At 37.7% G+C, this 18,922-nt stretch overlaps 1 protein-coding gene across 1 annotated transcript in view; it reads left to right on the top strand.

The window, feature by feature from the left end:
• Positions 1 to 3,095: 3,095 nt before the first annotated feature.
• The window catches only part of atp8a1 (ATPase, aminophospholipid transporter (APLT), class I, type 8A, member 1), a 119,864-nt gene continuing 104,037 nt past the window's right edge, over positions 3,096 to 18,922 (top strand). The window contains exons 1-3 of the mRNA XM_015393049.1: positions 3,096 to 3,291; positions 9,812 to 9,926; positions 17,179 to 17,278. Coding sequence (XP_015248535.1) covers positions 3,207 to 3,291; positions 9,812 to 9,926; positions 17,179 to 17,278 — 300 coding nt within the window. The 5' untranslated portion in view covers positions 3,096 to 3,206. The remainder of the gene's footprint in view (positions 3,292 to 9,811; positions 9,927 to 17,178; positions 17,279 to 18,922) is intronic.

Raw genomic sequence — 18,922 nt, 5'->3', positions numbered from 1 at the left:
GCACAACCAGGTATCTTGTATCGGTATCAGGGCCAAAAAATTGCATCGGCGCAACACTACTAAGTAGCCTCAGGTTCTAAGCTGAGAAGCTGTTATTGTCTCAGGCCTATATTGGGAGCATTGCTCCTAAAGTAAAGTCTTTTGTCTTATGGATTTTATTCCTACATTTTTTCTTTTAGTGACATGTATTGTCTGCTTTTTTTTTCTTATCTATTGTTTGGCTATTTTCCTCTTGCTGGCGCTGCTAAATTCTCACTACCCACCCCCACTAATTACTGAGTAAACTTAGAGCGAGCCTGATTCTGTCCAGTCAGACAGTTTCAGCCACATCTTATTGACCTGCCCACTCACCTCCAGGCTCATCCCTTCTAGCCTTTTCTGGGCAACATTGAACTAGTGGTCTGGTATTATGAAAGATTTTTAGGTGCACTTACATAAAGAATTAGGCATTGAATCCTAAAGTCATTCTTTAAAAAATACAGACATAAGGGATATGCAGGCAAGCAGCTATTAGTGAAACGGGCAACAATTTTTATATTTTAATGTTTTTTAATATAACTGAATGCAAAGATAATAGAAAAGGACCCCAGCAAGGGTTAGTACCAGTACCAGATCTTAGGTTTGTGGATTTATATCTTAAAGGTATTGTTGCAAATTTTTAAAAGACGGACCCCCACCACTTAAAAAAAAGCATATTTGCAACCCTGTACCCACTCCTGAGAGGAACCCTTTTATTTGTGCAAGAGCATGCAGAGCCCATTTCCCCTCATGCACGCTCTGTTTAAACCCCTAAATCCCTCAATCACTATATAGAGCGGGGACTATATAGTGGACTTTATAGTGAACTCAGTTATTTTACCGTACGGACAGATGATCACTACTTTTTGCTCCCCGTTGGTCACGTGACTCCTCCTCCACTGCGCGGTGCCTGCGTCACCTTTGTCATTAAGGCCAATTTATTCTTCTGATGCGTAGCCTCTTCAACCGTCAAATCTGTCTCTGTCCGTGCAGAGGTTCTACAACCGTCCTTACGCACCCCAAAAAAATCCTGACCATGCATTGGACAGTCGAAAACCAGCTCAGACCTCTAGCGGAAGTGCGCAGATGAAAAGCAGCTGTGATTGGTCCTTGGTATGCCTTTCCGGCTGTGTGGTCATCCACCGAAGTTCTCTTGGGTTCTCAAATAGGCTCTCCCTTGCTCTTTGGCGGGAAACTGCTGTGCGTCCCTAGAAATTCCAGACCAACAGTGCAGAAGCATACCAGCAAAACTGGTTTGCGACCAGACCCAAGCGACATTTGATGTGTGCAGTTGCAGAAGTCTAATCTTCCCTTTAGTCGCTGCTGTCAGGTCGCAACAGCCTATGGCGAAAGTGGGCCGCTGTGACAGAAAATCCCATAATGCTTTGCAAGGAGAGCTCTCTGTGCAAAGCTTTACAAAATATATCTGCCACTTCTGAGGCCTTTCTTTTCTTCTCATAAACTTCGTAGACACTTTTTCCCTTATGACCCTTGGCCATTTTCAAAGAACCGCTGTGAGAAAGGTGAGCTTCAATGACTGTCAGAAACCGTAGGTCACCACACATATACACCTGAAAGTGCGCAGAAAAAGATAGCTTTTTAGGGACGAGCACGTAGGACGGCCTTGCGTAAACATATCACCAGAATGATTGACGATTAGGAGGACCACTTATTTAGAAGATCCACCCAGAAATAAAAGATCGTCCTCTGACCCTTTAAGTAACATAGAAAGAATAAATTGTTATTTTTGCAGTTCTATAGCTACTGTGATGTGGTTAACCCTTTTTAAACAACAAATAGAACATGCTTGTCACTACCTACAGCTTGCTATTTAAACAGTATTGTGTTTTGCTTGGTTGCATCTCTGATAGTGGCCCAACCTTGCTAGACTGACTGGGGAAGACCAGCCTGTCATAGTCGAGCTTTGTGGACAGTTTTTCTCACCGGGCACCCTGTCCGAAATATGTCCCCTCTTGTGACTATTGTTCCACCAATCTACATCTTGGCTGACACAAGCAATAATCCTGACATCTGGACAGTATCCAGACATATTACAACTCTCTGTGGCATTGATACTTCCCCAAGAGGCTTTCCCATTGGAGCTGTCTGCCACTTCTCGCTGCTCCAGCTGAGCTTTATTTAGCCCTGTAGAGCGTTTGTGGATGTTTAAGTGGCTTAATATAGCCCTGGACCATAATATAAAACCCACGGGAAGTGTTAGTCTAGTTTCCTTTTTTTGTTTTCTTTGTGAGTGAGTGATTTAATGACACACACTGGAGATAATGTAGCCTGCGAGGATAAAAAGCATAGTTTTCCCTGAGATGTTAGAGGCTGTGGCTCAGTATGCTTTATAAAAGCTGTTGTAGAGCCTGGGGAATCACACTGGACAAAAAAGAAAGCATTACAGAAAAGCCTTTTAAAAGTATCCTGGGAATCTTAATTTAGCGTAACTCCCAAATATTTCATCTCAGCATCAGCTATTTGGTTGAAAATAATTGCACACTTAGAAATTATAGGATTAATGTTGAATACTTGATCAGTATTTACAGTATTAGGCCACTTTAAGGCCTCTGCTCTGTTTCTCCTCCCCAATCCAGTTAAACTGTTCAACACAAAGCCTTAAATTGGATCAGATGCGTAAGAATAGTTGCTGTCGTAGAAACCTGAGGAGGTTAAGGGGCATAGCTGGCATAAAACAGCCTGGAAAAGCTAGACATCATGCTAGCAAGGTGGTAAGTCATTGATATGTGTATGTTTATGCAAATAAAAGAAAAGCTAACACATTAATAAAAAAAAAACAAGTTACATTTCTACTTTCTGGAAAGGGTTTGCATGTAATAAACAGCCAAGCTTTATGTCTTTCCATCTAAACCTTTAGTCCGTCCTCCTGCAGACTGACTCCACCTGCACGGTGTTTTGCTGTACTGCTTGTTCTCCTTCAGAACCTCACACTACTGTAGTGTCACCTGGTGTAGTTCTGCTTTTGTCACCGATGAGAGAGGCCCTCCAGCTCAGAGAGGAAGCTGTAGGACAAGAATTTCTTCAACCAGTGCAAGCTTCTGTTTTGTTTTTCTTTTCTTTTTTAGCAGTACTGGTGGGTTAGGTGTTTATTTTCTATGGAGTTCTGCTTCTGTTGTGGGATGTAACGGTGTCTTTTCTGAGCACAAATGTCCCACTGACCCCTTTCTATGGAAAACCGCACAATGGAGTTTGATGTCACTCAGAGGAAGTTGGCTAAGACTCCACAAGAAGCCACAAATATTGAAGAACAAGGTAGGGATCTGTGGCAAAAATACTTTGTTTTTTCTAGGGAAAATCAAACATGGGAACATATGGTGCAGAATGAATGAAAGTAAAACTAAATGTCCTCTGTTCTCCTGTTGGTCCTCTTCATTTTTCCTTTCTAGCTCATTCTTTTATCTTTTTTAGGGCTTCATTCTCTGCATCTAGCAATGCTTTTGTCCATTTATAGCAAGATTAGTATTCCGTGGCCAATTTATGATCTCTGTTTTGTATTGTTTTGATCTCTGCAATCAAAAAGATATAAGGAAGGCATTGAAAATATATTATTGCGTTCATGTAGTAACTAGTAAATAAATAATCATATTAAGGGACCAAGGTGAAATAATGCTGAAGTCTTGAGAGAGCAGCCGTTTTAAAACAGGGTTTTACTAATGTTTGGATTAAGAAAATCACTCAGATTTTTAAACAATCTTATATAGGGTTGGATAATTCAGGGCCAGAACGTAAAAACTCTGCCTTGGTTTCCTTCATCATGTTCAGCTAACCAGGTGATTAGCCCCTCAGATGATTAGTCTGCATTGTGGAGCTGGACATGCAGATGGTTGGAACTGATCTCTGTACAGGCCTTTTACTTTCTGGACCAAGATTATCCACCTCTAGTGATACTGATTAGCACCATTAGCATGCCTAGCATTACTAAAACTGTGTGCATTCCATACTGAAATTTGGTCCTCATTGTAAAACTTGAGATTTCCAACATTTTTTGAGTCTAGCATGTACCATGACAGACAGAATCGAAAGATCTGAAGCAAAACAACACAACCTTTTTTACACAGTTAAGACTTCCTGTTATCTATTGCTAGTCTTGCTCTCTCTGTCTCTTTCTCAGTCTAAATAAGCAGCGGGCATATATGGGCATTTCAGAGAATATATTTGTATGTCTTGAAACAGCTTCTTACATTGCTGTGGCTTTTTGACTTCAGTTTCTTTTAACACTTCCACTCTGAAGTCGTGTAGATGCGAAAAAAAGCAACGGATAACTCTGCAAATAAAAAATAGGACTGTAAACAAAATGTTTTTTCTAAGTTTTAGCTAGCACACATAAACTGTCCTAATTTAAAATTGTAAAGCACTAAATTCCTTCCTACCTTATTCTTTTTGCTACACCATCTAGAACAAGTGTTTTTGACAGAACTATAACAATACATTTTGCTTTGTGTAGGGCAACTGTTTACGTATTAGTTCCACTGCCCCTACTTCTCCTTCTCCTTGTAGCAGCGAAGGTAAATAAGAACACCACCAGCAACTGGTGCATTGCAGCACCTGTCTTACCCTGGTAGCCTGCTCCTGCTGCGACGCCTCATTCAGAGCAGAGGTGCAGCATCCATCATATACTCAGGCTGCTTCCCCACAATGGGCTCTTGGTGCAGTCACAGGGGCAGTCTCTTCCCACCCTAAAGTATTAGGAACAGTGTTGTTTTTTCTATCTACCACACTAGAGTGACTGGGCACAATGCTAACCTTTTTAATTTCTTAGAGAAACCATAATATTTAGGTGTTGGATTTGATATTCAGCTCTTTCCTTGCAGGAATTCTTTCCAGCTGCCACCTTTGTCCATGAAAATGATTCTCTTTGTGTCCAGTTTAAACAAACAACAGGACACAACCCTTCACTCTGCTGACACCATTCTGCTACCATGCTAATCCAATAAACCACCTTTGCTGATCTGATGTCTTGCATAACCAGGTTGGGATAACCACTCGGTGTTTTCCTGGTGACCAAATAACAGTTTATTTTTAGCTGTAGGACACTTGTCAGCTACTTCTCAGTGTGCTAAGCAAAGCAAGCCTTTAAAACAAGGACTGGAATTTGAGATCTAGGGTTTTACATAACATGAGTTGGAAAGTGATGAAGGTAAGATGAGATAGCGAAGGAAGGCATGCTGCAGCGAAAGTGGAAAGCTTTACTTTTAAAGGTGGCGTCAGTCTTCCACTTTGTTTCCTTGACATGGCATGAAGGTAATGCTGCAGAGCAGGCTAGAGTTACAACTGGGCCATATTATGTAGTGTCTCCTGTTACACTCTCACCATGCTGCTTTTTTGTTGTTGAAGCCATCTCTCTACATTCTTTCCTTTTGAAGCTCTATAGTCCCTGTTTTTGTATCTATAGAGCAGCTTAAACTCTCTACTTACACTGCTGTGTTCTGGAATCTGATTAGCATCATTCTCATGACATGCAGGTAACTTTACCTGACAGTATGGGTGGGGCTTTCCTCTGTATGTTCTTGGACCCGGACCAAACATAACAATAAAAAAGTGATAATTTATTTTTATCAGACCTCCCTCTATAAATAGATAGGATTATTTCTGCCAGAATTGATCTGTTTTTCTTTCTTTCTGTTTTTTCAGTTCGACTCCTCCTCCAGTGGAGTATACTCATAGTTGAACCTTTGGGGGTTATTTTTTTATTTTTGGGTGTTGGAATAAAAGGAACTTTTAAACCACACACCAACCTTTTTTTTGGTTTGTTCTTTTTGTTGTGAAATGTTTTGAAAACTCTTCACCTTTCTATATTATGCTCTACTTAGTTTTTTGTGTTTGTTTGTTTTATCATGTCTTCGCATTAAAATGGACATTTTGATATATTGTTTAATACATTCAATTGTTTTATTTTTGAAGGGCAGTCAAAGGTTTTTGTATATTTCCTTCTGTTTTTTTTCTAGTTTTTTTGTCTAACATGGTTGCATTCATTCTGTAGACGGTCAGGTAAAAGAGGAAGTGCTTACCCAGTAATTATGTGTCAGTAATTACTAAATCATTAAAACATTAAAAAATACGGCTTTGCTAGTTCTAATTTTGCTTATTTTTATACCTTTTCTACACCAAGTAAGCATTCCCATGATGCATCTGTATAAGAATAGCAGCCTGCAGAACTGAGCCTCCTCATCTTGCCTTTACTCTTGCTCGCAAAGTACAACTCTTGCCAATTTCTGATTGGCTCCTTGCCAATAAAAAAATTGCTTTAGTCCACCTGGGTGAGCGTCTCTGCAGCCCACATGCTGCCCCTGCCGTGCCTCAGTAGTGTTGTCCTTGCTAGCAGAGCGTCCCACTTTGTTGACCTCAGTGGGAAGCTTGGTGCAGAGCTGGGCTTTTTGTTTTTTGAAATGGAGGGAGAATTTAATCCATCAAAGGAGGGGTTTTCCATAAAACAATGCCTCCTCCTGCTGAAGATTTTTGTTTCGAAAGCTGCTTTACTTGGAAGTAAGAAAGGAAAAAAACTGTAAACTAAAACATTTTGAATCACAAGCTACAAAACCACTTCAGTTGTTCAAATATAAGTGATTAAAAAATAATTTCACTGTAGTAGTTTCGAATTATCAGGCCGGTGCAGACAATCTTCTCTCATAGGATCTCTGCAGCAGGAAGTCTTACTGGACAGGAAGGTCCCAGCAACAAACAGCCCTTTGATCATCAGAGAGAAGTCATTAGATGTGTTTCCATCAAGTTTTTGTTATTCACATTTTTCAGGTATCACATGAGTAGAGCTTAAATGGAAAAATCAAATCAACCTCACACAAGAAATATATAATACTGGCTTAAGGTGATTTATTTTAACCTTTTTGAAAAAGACAAAATGCACAAAAGACTGATGGAAACAAATAATTTGATTGAATGAACCTTTACCTCAAATGACCAGTCAGCTGCTTCCTCTGCTGGTTTCATACCTTAAAGGGATAGTTCAGGTTTTTGGACATGAAGTTGAGAAAAAAGAATTCCTGTAAGAGGGCACAAATAATTTTAAAGCTAAAAAAAAAAAACTACACATGTGTTTTGTTAGACTACTTCAACAATTTTTAAATATCCCAAAGCTATGTCGGATCTATTAATTAGGACTAGTTTTTCACCCTTATCACTCTACCGTGTACTGTAGGTGCAGAAAACAAACAGAAATAAATGAAACAGCTCATCAATACCCTGAATAGTTAAGTTGATAACAAAAGGGAATTTTTAGGCAGTAAGTATTAATGAAAAATATGTATTATCCCTATATACTGTATATATTGCTGATATACAAGTAGAGCGCAAACACCTGCTCAGGCTCGTGGCACGGCCTCCCTACAGCTGTTAAAAAAGTGACGTGTCCTAAGAGACTAAACACAATTAATCTTGGCCTGATTTGACACTCTAATAGGTGTTTTTTATGGGCAGGCTGAGAATATATTGGCTTCCCAGAGATGTAGTTTAAATTCAGAGCTTGTGTGAAGTGATGTTATTAATAAACTGTGATCCAGTAAAAACTGACTTCAGTTGTTTCATCGCATTTACATCAAAATTAATAAAGAAAAGCAACGGTTATTGATGCAGCTGCAGAAATAACTGAATATATTGTTACAATTAGATTCATGTTATACATTTAAATGCAATCAAGCACAAAGTTAAGCTAATCTACTCAGTTTATTGGTTTAATTGCAAAATTGGCTGGAATTGGGGTTGATATCTTTGCCGTCCTCCTTGCTCCATAAACTTTATCTAAAACTACAAAAGCTACATGGTCCTTCATAGCTTTGCAGCAGCTGAACGCCCTCAGCCAGATTCAGAACAGACACGCTGCTTATAGACGGCCCACAGCAGCTCTTCTTTTAGAAAAGGGATGAGTTGCTGCTTCAATTTCACATCATGACTATTTATTTATTTTTTTATCATCGTCAGAAAAAAAAACCATCCCATGCTGCTGAATTTCTTTTTTAGTAAATCTACGGAAGCTTTAGAGGAGGGGCAGTGTCTTTGTGTTAAAGAAATCAAGAAATGTGCTTCACTGGCAGAGAAAGTCCAAAGTATTTCCTAACAACCTCTTTAAGATAACGTAATAAACATTTTACTGCTTCCAGATTATTGCTCCAAAGGTTGAGTGAGTGTTCTCTAAATAGAATTACTAATGTTTTATTTATTGTGACCTACTTTTAATAGTTCTCTACTAGGGCTGCAACTAACGATTATTTTGCAAATCGATTAATCTGTCAATTATTATTTTGATTAATCGACTCATAATCGTATAGCAAAAGTTTCCTCAAAGAAGATTTTTTTTTTTACCAATTTAAAGCAGGTAAAACTCAAACTTTTCCACTTGAGGAATTCTGGATAGAGCTTATTGACAGACAATTTTTTTTAAATCTTAAGCCCCTCTCACACCTTGACGATTTACAGCGTATGCCTGGCGTATGAAAACTCTGGCAAAAACGGTGGTAAATGTTGGATTAGTTATGGGTCCGTTTTGTATAAGTTATGAGCACGTTGAAACATGCTGGAACATGTCGGCATACGGCTAAATTTCTTGAGAGGTATCCCGGCGTATGCTCATACACAGGTAAGTTATGTAAGCGTTGATATATATTAAGTATATGTTACTGATAAGTTACTGATAAGTCGTGGCATTCAGCTAATCCAAAACCTATGAGTAACTTGTGCATCACTTATAAGTAACCTATTAGGAACTTTTCTCTAAAGCATGTCAATGAATTTGACATGTTCCATATGAACGTGTTTCTAACTTACAGCTACTGTTTAATGGCGTATTGGCAGCGTTTTGGTATGAAAGGGTGTTCAAAGGAGGAAACCTTCAGTTCTCCTCCAGACTGCATCCCCATCATAGGGTGAGGGGGAAGGTTAGTGTGATTGATCCTCCCTGCGTTCACAGCCAACGACCAACAAACATCCTAGCAGACATGATGCTGAATCTGCCGCGACTGCAAACCTTATTTCTTTGTTTTTTTTGTTTTTTTTTTGTTTCTTTTTTGGCGGGCGGTAAACAGCAGCTAGGTTAATACCACGATCAAGGAAATCTTTTTATGCAGGCTGGGCACCTTCAGGCGCATCGCTTCCCCTCCCCCAGGACACTGGCTTGTGCATCATTTCACGGGCATTATGCTGCCATGTGTTATGCATAAGTTATGCTGTCATTGGACATAAGCTTTGAACTTGTTATATTATTATTAATATTATATGTATACGCCAAAACTTGAAAAAATACATTAAAAAAAGATCAGCATATGCCAGCCTTTTAGAAGATTATAGGACGTCAGGCATACGCTGTCTAAATCTTCAAGGTGTGACAGGGGCTTTAAGTGCAAAATGTTTCTATATTTGTTTACAATCTTGGTATAACTACTGCTCTAACTAAAACGTAAAGGCACGTTTTAGGGTCTCTATACTCCAGTTAACGATTAATCGAATACTAAATTAGTTGCCGATTATTTCAATAATCGATTAATCATGATTAATCTGATTGTTTCAACCCTACTCTCTACTTCATGACAGATGCAGTGACAGTACAAAAATAGTTTTCTAATAAGAAATATTCAAAAGCCAAGAATGACATTATTATTCTGTCATTTACTATAAAAGATCTGTCTGTGTTGAGGCATCACGGACTTCACAACATGACAGCTCAAACAATTCAACATACCTTTTCATCTCACCTTACCTTTGTTGGTTCTTGAGGTGTTTTCTGTTTGTGTTCTCCAAGTTAAAACTCATTTCTTGCCTGATGCAGGATATGAAAAGACAGAGGACACGTCAGAGAAGACGTCATTGGCTGACCAAGAAGATGCACGACTCATATACCTTAATCAGCCGCAGTTCACCAAGTTTTGCAGCAACCGTGTCAGGTAAGAGGGGTTTCTAAAGAAGATTTCCAAGATGATGAGTCTGAGTGTATCTTACATATTTGTTGGTCCATCTATTGATGGTTTGAGGTAATATTTAGATAAACAGATCACTATATCATGTTTACAATACTGGTTAAGTTTGCTTCTTAAAGTTTTTTTCTGCACGTTGTGAGTTTTAAAATATGCCTCTTTTAAAAAACTTTTCTATAAGAATCAATAGACTTTTCTGTGCCGTAGAAATCTGAAAAAGGATGAAATATTAAAAATGCATGAAAGTATTAGTATTAGCAGACATTTCTTTCTGACCATTCATGCTTTAGATCATTTAATTGTTTCATCTTCTCATTTGTTACTTCATTTCAGAGTTCCCGCGGGTCCTTAAAACATCTTAAAAGGCATTGAATTCTTCAAAATAAAACTAAGGCCTTAATTGGTATTAAAATATCTTAAATCAGTCTTTCGTAGGTCTTAATTTTTAAAACATCATAAATAGGATTATTTTTATTACGATTTATTTTTGTAATCTAAATAAAACGTTAAAATTGACAATTTTTTATTTTTTTTTTTCATAAAAAAAATAAAAAATAACGGCTCGCCATTATTGGTTTCGTCCCGATAGCTGAACCAATAAAAGCGTTGTTTTTTAACGTTCTTTCTAGCTGCCACCTTTAACGTTAGCGTTAACTTTTTGTCTGGAAAATGTGAGCAAGTGTAAATGTAACGAAAATTGACTCCAGCCAAGAGTTTTCTCTATGGCTAAAACCAGTACCAGGGGACACAAATGAGGCACAGTGTATTTTGTGCAAGAAGTCATTCAAGCTCGGGATGATGGGAATTAAGGCAGTAGAGTCACACATGCGAAGCACGAAACACAAAGCGTCAAAATCGAGTTACCGAGAAACAGCCGATATTTCTCGGTTTTGTTCCACCCTTGTCTCTGCAACGCCTCCACTTATCACCAAATCAAACATACTAAGAAAACGATACAAAGAAAAATAGCTGCAAAAAAGACTTAGCACTGGTTATGTTGTGGCTTTAAAACTGATTTGTTTTGTTCCCTGCTAAAACAAAGTTTGTGAATTCAGTTAAATAATTGTTAAAATATATCTGTCATTTTTGTGTTTTTAGCTTTCTTCCTATATGGGAAGCTTTTCAAAATTTGAAACATTAGTGCAGTGGTTTATGTTAAAATAAACCTTTGGGTTAAGTTGTCGCAAGCGGGTTTTTCTTGTGTTTCTTGTGAATTTGGTCTTAAATTTTTATTTCAAGTGGCATTAAAAAGTCTTGAAAAGTCTTGAATTTAACTTGCCTTATGCTGTAGGAACCCTGACTTTATTTGTCTGTCCTAAATGTAAAAACTCACTACTGCAGACTTTGTGAAATAAACTTAGGATGAACTTCTCATTTTAGAAACCAGCTTTAAAGGACTGAGAAAGGTGGAAATTTGAATCATTATCATTTTTGACATCAAAAGGTTATAAATGCTGGATGACTAATCTGAGATCAGAGTTTAAATGTTTGCTGCATCTGTGACCATGTGGATCCATCTGAAATGTGTCCTTATGGTGGGGCTTTTAATAATAAAATAATTCATAATCGTGGCCATTTTACTGATACAGTAAGAGCTGCTCATCCTGCTTTGATGCACTAGAAATGGAAAAGAGCAGATGTTTCAGCCTGACCTTTCTATCCTGTTGCTCTTCTCAGGGGAGTTCAGGGCGATTGCACTGAAGGTCAAAGTAGTTTTTCTTTTTAAACATCTGATTAAAGCACTCTTATCTGCTATACAAATTATGCAGATTTTTATTTTATTTGCAGCTCTCTTATGCAGTAAAACCATTGTACTTTTTAGTGGATGTTGATGTGTGAAACAGTGTCTTTTTGTTCCATCCTAGGCTGGAACCGTTACTCAAGGATCAGGATTAGAAAACACTGATCAGGACGGCATTATGAAACACTGTGATCAGCCATTCTGGGCTTTAATATCTCAGTATTAGTCTTGAATATTAGCTCCGTTATTTATCCCCTATAATCTGCTTATTTACTGCTCAGGAGAAACAAATTATAAAGGTCAACTTATAACAGATCTAACTCCCACCATCCAGATCTGTTACTGCAGTGATGCACACAGAGGGTGGATGAATCCAACTTAACTAACTTAACCCTTCCTTGGTCTCACCTGCTGTAAATCCAGCGTGAAGGGAAGTGTAGCTTGTGTATTTATGGACTGTTTACTCACCTGCTGACAGATTAATGCAAGGATAGTTGATCTTTGTGATGTTGACAGTTTGTCCTCTGGAAAAGATGGGAGTAGCTTAGCAAAACATCCCGTTGTTTGCCATCTATTATTAGTTGGTTGTGTAAAACACACAGCACAGTTGATATGAACACGAGAAGCACTTATTATCAGTTAGCAGCTGATATTCTAGTTGTGTTTCAATATTTCAGAGTTTCTCAGTTTGAATTTAAGAAAAATCTCCAATAGTAAAGGCTATACTGTCAGATCAAAGAGAGGCGGACCCATGCCTTCATTTAGGGCAGTTCACTGTTAAGCCTGTCACAAAGTTTAATGTTTGTGCTGCTGGGCAGAGATCATATCACCTATCGAGGTCATTTTATGCACAATTTATATATAACCTGTAATGTAGTGATTAATTTTTTTATCCCTACAGTAGTTCTAAAATATTTAATATAGAATTTATATCATCAGGAAGCTGTTAGATTATTGAAGGTCTAGAGCAGGCATGCCCAAAATAGGTCCTTAAGGGCCACCATCCTGCAGGTTTTAGAGGTTTTTCTGTTTCAGTACATCTTATTCTCATGATTACACTTCAGCTAAAGCCTGTTAATCAACTTAAAATGGAAACAGCTGTGCTGAAGCAGGGAAATCTCTAAAACCTGCAGGACAGTGGCCCTCCAGGATAGACTTTGAGTATCCCTGGATTCTCTAGGTCAGTGATTTTCAATCCTGGTCCTCTAGGCACACTGCTCTGCATGTTTTGGATGTTTCTGAGCTTCAGCACACCTGATTCAGATGATTGCAGTTCAGCAAAGCCCGGTAAACTGCTATCAATTGATAACAGGTGTGTGAAAGCTGGGAAACATCTAAAACAGGCATCCCCAAACTCGGTCCTCGAGGGCCGCTGTCCTGCAGGTTTTAGATGTTTCTCTGCTCCAGCACAGCTGATTTTAATTGATAGTTGATTAACAGGCTTTTGCTCTACTGCAATCATCATAATCAGCTGTGCTAAAGCAGGGAAACCTCTAAAACCTGCAGGACACTGGCCCTCGAGGACCGAGTTTGGGGATGCCTGATCTAAAACATGCAGGGCAGCGTGCCTTGAGGACCAGGGTTGAAAAACACTGCTCTAGGTTAAAGCAGCAAGCTTTAAACCTGACAACATAACTTTGACTGCCTGAGGACTTAGACAACTTTTATTGTCATTTTGTACAGCTCTCATGGTATTTAAGGTTCTTAAAGTGCAGCAGTGATCAAATGTAAACGTGTGAGAAAAAAAATGGTGCAAAAAAACAAATTGATATTAAAGTTTAGAGCATTCAGAGGAAAACCATTAGCTCCTTTTCCTTTTCTGTCAATCTGGGTTGCTCACTCCTCCCCAAGGGTAATGGTTAAATGCAGATCATACATTTGGTTGGAATGTACAATTGCAATAACAAGATTATTATTATTATTGTTATCAGGAATGTTGCATCGAAACTGGACAACAATGTCTCTGATATGATGCGCTAATTCTCTCCATCATCCCCTGAAAATTAAAAGTAGTTAGGATGGAGCTACACTATATGTGTATGCTACACAATACCTGATGAGTCATGACTATTTGCTGACCTTTGCTCAGAGCGTAGTACAGCGGGAAACTGATGATAAAGATGTTTTAGTTTGGTAATCTGATCTTTAGGGTTCAGGTTGTGGACTTAAAATAATCATATTTTGTGGTAGGATTATAACAATAAAATGACGACCCCTCTTCATTACTTCTTTACATGTAGGTAAGTGTGTGGCTATGACGACCTGCCACAGCGTTCATTGCTCCACAATCACAAGTACTACTCTTAAAAAAAATTAAGTTTTAAAATTAGATTCTTTAGGACACCAGTTACACAAAGACATGTGATTTATATCAGTAAACATCCAGTAGTAACCACAGTTATCATATTCTTTGAATTTGGCAGTTACCCAATGGTAAAAAGGAAAGAAAAAGTAAAAATTTGAGATTTTATCAATTCACCCATTTATTTTAAATCGTCATTAATTCTATTTGATCATTTGGATGATAAATCAAAGTTTTTATCATGCCCCCCCCCCACCTCCAAGTAGCGATGCCTATTTTCTATTATTATCGCCCATTTTTCTGTGTATGGTTAAAAACACAACAACCATTAAATAACATTATAAATCAGATGTTAGCTAAAAATGTTTCAAGTTTGCAAACAGATTTGTAAGACGGAGGTGCAGATTTTTCACGATTTAGTGAAACAATTCCATTATGGTGTATGAAAGAATAATTTGGGCTCAAAATGAAGTAATTTAATTATGTAACCTTCATTCTGAAGAACTAAGAAGACTGACTTCCCAAGATGCAACTCTTTCTTAACATCCCAGTTAAACTAGTTGAATGGAAGTAAATGATGCCGGTTACCTAACCAAAACCCCTTATGCCGTTATTCCTGACACGCTTGTAGAATTTAAACCAGTGCATTAATGCATTAGGATTACTCACTAAACAGGTTATGCCAAAAGGCCCCCAAATGTCCCCAGTTTAGATCATTAAACTATTCCACCTGAGCCCTCCAGCCTGTGCAAGACCTGCTCCTGTTATGAGCTCCCTCAGCGTGGTTATAATCCCAGACTCACACTTTCATGTAAAGTGTTCGCTCTAAAATAATGCAACATTATGGAACTATATGAATAATTTCACATGAAGGAGGTTGCCATGGTTTCCGTTAGGCATCTGTCAAAAGTTATTTAACCTCTAACAGCTTAACATTACTTAGTGTGCTGTCACTGCTAATCATAACAGTTATGACTCTGTTCAGCTTTGTGTTTTGTTAGCAGGACAGTGAAGCAGTGTACGAGTTGCCTGTTATATTCTGGGAAATCTGTTGTTTTATCACTCACTGCAGCTATATGTCCAGATAGTTAGATTCCAAACAGAAATGTTTCCTTCCTTTGCATAACGCTGGGTGTTTAGGAAAGAGGGATTAGAATCTGTCTCCATCAGGTTTGAGGAGTGGAGGTAGAAGTGTAAATGAGATTGGCAGGTCATAGAAGATGTTTAAAAATACTAAAGATATGCTGAATAAAAACATTGTCTTTTAATGCAGCGATTATCTAAGCTTTCCAGCCACCAACGTGATGATCAGGTATTTAGATGCTTTTATTTTCCACTTTAACCAGATTGCTGTAAATGCGCTGGCTGGGAAAATATGAATAAATGAGTTCTAGTTGAAGATTTGATAAAACTGATTTAATCATTTAGTAATCTATCACACATATAATCATGCAGAGAAACTTCCACATAGCCGAATATCTCACTCAGCCTGTTTGTTATTAGTTTTGGTCACATTATTAATGCTGAGCTTCCTCTTATGATCATGACTCATGTGACTGCTGCAAATAAACAGTTATATTCGGGTAACAACATGTTATGTTCTTGTTCAGGGTCATTTGCATATTGGTCCCTCAAAATGTTCAATAAACTTTCGGATTGAAAAATAGAGACTATAGAGATATTTATTTGCCTTGTGTTTGTTTCTTTTCACTTTCAAATAATAAATCTATATATAAAGTTAACATTAACATATTTTTCGGTAGGTTTGTTATGAAGAATATACTTGGAATTTATATAGGCCTCTAGATTTTAAGATATATTGAGGTTACATTGTGACTTTATTCAAAGTTAAACCATTACAGAAGTTTAACACTCAAGGAATATTCAAAATCCTTTAAACCTTTTCATATTTAATCAGAACTTGTAGAGATAAATTCAAACACAAAGCAGTGCATCACTGCTCAGTGGAAATTCTTGGATTCAAGTCTAAAAGAAACAACATAATAGTGGAAGTATCATGCTGTGGGATTCTTCTGTTTATCACTAAAAGAGAGACTGGTGTCAGACAGCAAAGGACTTTAGATTGGGATTAAGATTTCCTCTCCAGCAGGAGAATAGTTCTGTTCAAATATACTTTATTGAACCCAAAGGGAATTAAATAAACTAATTTTTTTTTAAGTTTTTGTTTTTTCAATGTGTTACTGAGATGCTGATAGGTGTCTTACTCCAGATCTGGAGAAGCATTGAACTGAAGACACTGTTGTTTGCTAGTCTTTCTAAGAGGATGCTCACTGTTGTCCATTTTAAATGAACAGAATTATAAATATTCATGTGTTAGAATGGCCTCGTTGAAGCCCAGACCTAAATCTAATTGAGAATCTCTGGAAAAACCTGGAAATTACTTTTTTTTTTTTTTTTTTTTTACATTCTCCATCCAATTTGAATAAACGTTGGCTAGTCATTTTTAGTTTCTTTTAAAGAAAAACATCCAAGTGTTTCTGCCATCAGATGTGCAAAGATGGCTGATCCATACTGGAAAAGAATGCAGCTGCAATTGCGGTAAAAGTTGGTTCTATGAAGTAGTTAATGAAAGTGGCTGAAAACAAGCATATCACGCTTTACTTATTTTATTTTATTTTTTTTAACATTTGTTTATATCTGTGGGGTTTGGAATGGTGGTATCATTGTTGAACTGTATGTTCTGGGCTGCTGTTTGTGTTTCTCTGACTTCAGGAGTTAGCAAAGGATTGCTCCTGCAGCAGTATATACATCTTCTCCTAAAGTGGCTGCTCTTACTGCCCCCTTTATCGCAGCTGTAAATCATCATGCTGGAGGCCTGGCTGTGAAACCTCTGAAAGCAGTTCTAGTTTCAATATCCCGCCATCAGGACCGACCCCACCGCAGCGCAGTCGCTCATTCCTCCTCCTCCTAGCTTTTAATAATGCTTTATCATGAAGGCATTGATGTATGCAGTTTATCAGTGGCTGACACCGATAGATGAGCGAGGATTGTTCTCCAAATGATGGAGAAACAAAAAGCCCCCTCTGAAATGAAGAGTGTTTCAATAATGTTGCTGTATTCTACTTTTGCAAGCTAACGTATTTTGTTTTCTCTCCTTTCTTGTCTCATCTCCCTCGCCATCCTCGTCTCGCTGCATCCGGCCTGACTCGGCTCCTCAGCACGGCCAAATATAACTTTCTCACCTTTCTCCCCCGGTTCCTCTACTCCCAGTTCAGGAGGGCAGCAAATGCCTTTTTTCTCTTCATTGCACTCCTCCAGGTAAACTTTAGTAGATTTCTTTTTTATTGTTAAACTAAAACAATCACACAACTATATCTGTAGACTTTTTGCTATTGGGCCATTTCCTTTTTTTTTTTTCTTTTTTTTTTTAAAGACACCGTTTCCTGGAAGGTGATTTGTTTAATTTGATATGGGCACACAACTTCACACACTCAGAAACATTATTTATGATTTGATATATCCTGATAATGAAACACAGAATCTTGTAACTAAGTTGCATGAAAGATGCACAGGTGGATTATTGTTATTACTACAACTGGAAAGAGAATTTCAGGCAAAAATTAACAAACTACAACAGAAAATGAATAAGAAATTATTCCAAATTCTCTGTTTGTCTTTTTATGTGAACTGATGGACTGTCCTGATTGGATGTAGGTGTGTGGTTAGTAAATAACTCCATCCAGTGGTCCTTTTGAAACGCAGCCAGCCTACATCTACATTTCCGAATGTGTCGAAATGTCGACCTTGAATTAAACAGCCATGCAGAAGAAAGAGACATGAAATCAATTTTATTGTTGTAAAAGAATGACTTATTACTTTGGTTCTGCTGTTATTTACATTTAAATTCAAATGCATTTTTGGAATATTTATAAATAACAAATGGATAAAAAAAAAAGCTCTTATAGGTTCTTTTTGTTTGTTTTCATGAAGTTATATCTTGGATACGCAGAATTACGAACTTGGAGACAATTATGGATCCATTAAAGTAATTTTTATTTAAATACATTTTTCTATGACAGTCTAATTTAGTTTAATATCCTGTAACATCAGTCCCTATTTAATTGCAGAGAATTTAAGACATTTTCTTAAATTTTTAAAGCATAAACCATTTCACATTATTTTAATCGAGTAATCTAAATTTTCTTAGCTTCACACACTTTCTACTCAAAAAAGAAAATAAAGTCTCACCCATAAAACATTGCATAATATCCATACTTAAACTGTATGAGTGCCAAACTCTGAAAAAAATCATAATTTTTTTAAAACCATGCGCACTCACAAAGCCAAGTCATTTCCTTTGATAGACGACAGCGGTAATTCAAAGTTTAAATCCAAGCCTCCCACTGCAGCCATAACTGGTTCAAGCCATATTCTGCAAAACTCTTATTTCATGGTTACCAATGGCAACCATAGCAAAGAGAGCAAAAAAAAAAAGTGTAGTTTAACAAAAGCTGAAGTAGATGTGTTGGTGAGTGAGGTGGAGATTTATGCTGAAGCATTGTAGCATGTGAGAAATAAAGGGAAGTATTATTAATGACACTTTCAGATTCTGACGTGAACTGATCATAATAACAGGGACATCCAACCAGCTTTGCATATATTGCTAGCTGTGCTATATCAGATTTCATAGTTGTTTTGATACTAAAAGTGGCTTTAGGCAGAGCCAGTTATTTGTGTCTCCTTCACACAAGCCAACCCACCAAGGCTGCAAACTGAGCAATACTTGAAAGGTATATGGGAGAAGGAAGCATCACATAAAAATGATGCACATTGGCTTAAATACCTAAGAGCTGACAATGCTAACCTCCCTGAACAAGGTGAAGTGAACATCACGATGGCAGATCTCCAACAAAGGCTCTCAGGTATGAAGAATTCAACAGCACCAGGCCCAGACATGATGCA

Source organism: Cyprinodon variegatus, unplaced genomic scaffold (assembly GCF_000732505.1).
Source record: "Cyprinodon variegatus isolate N-32 unplaced genomic scaffold, C_variegatus-1.0 Scaffold622, whole genome shotgun sequence".
In the NCBI taxonomy this organism is placed as follows: domain Eukaryota; kingdom Metazoa; phylum Chordata; class Actinopteri; order Cyprinodontiformes; family Cyprinodontidae; genus Cyprinodon; species Cyprinodon variegatus.
Note: the sequence above shows the minus strand (reverse complement) of the source record. Positions and strands in the feature narration are given on the sequence as shown.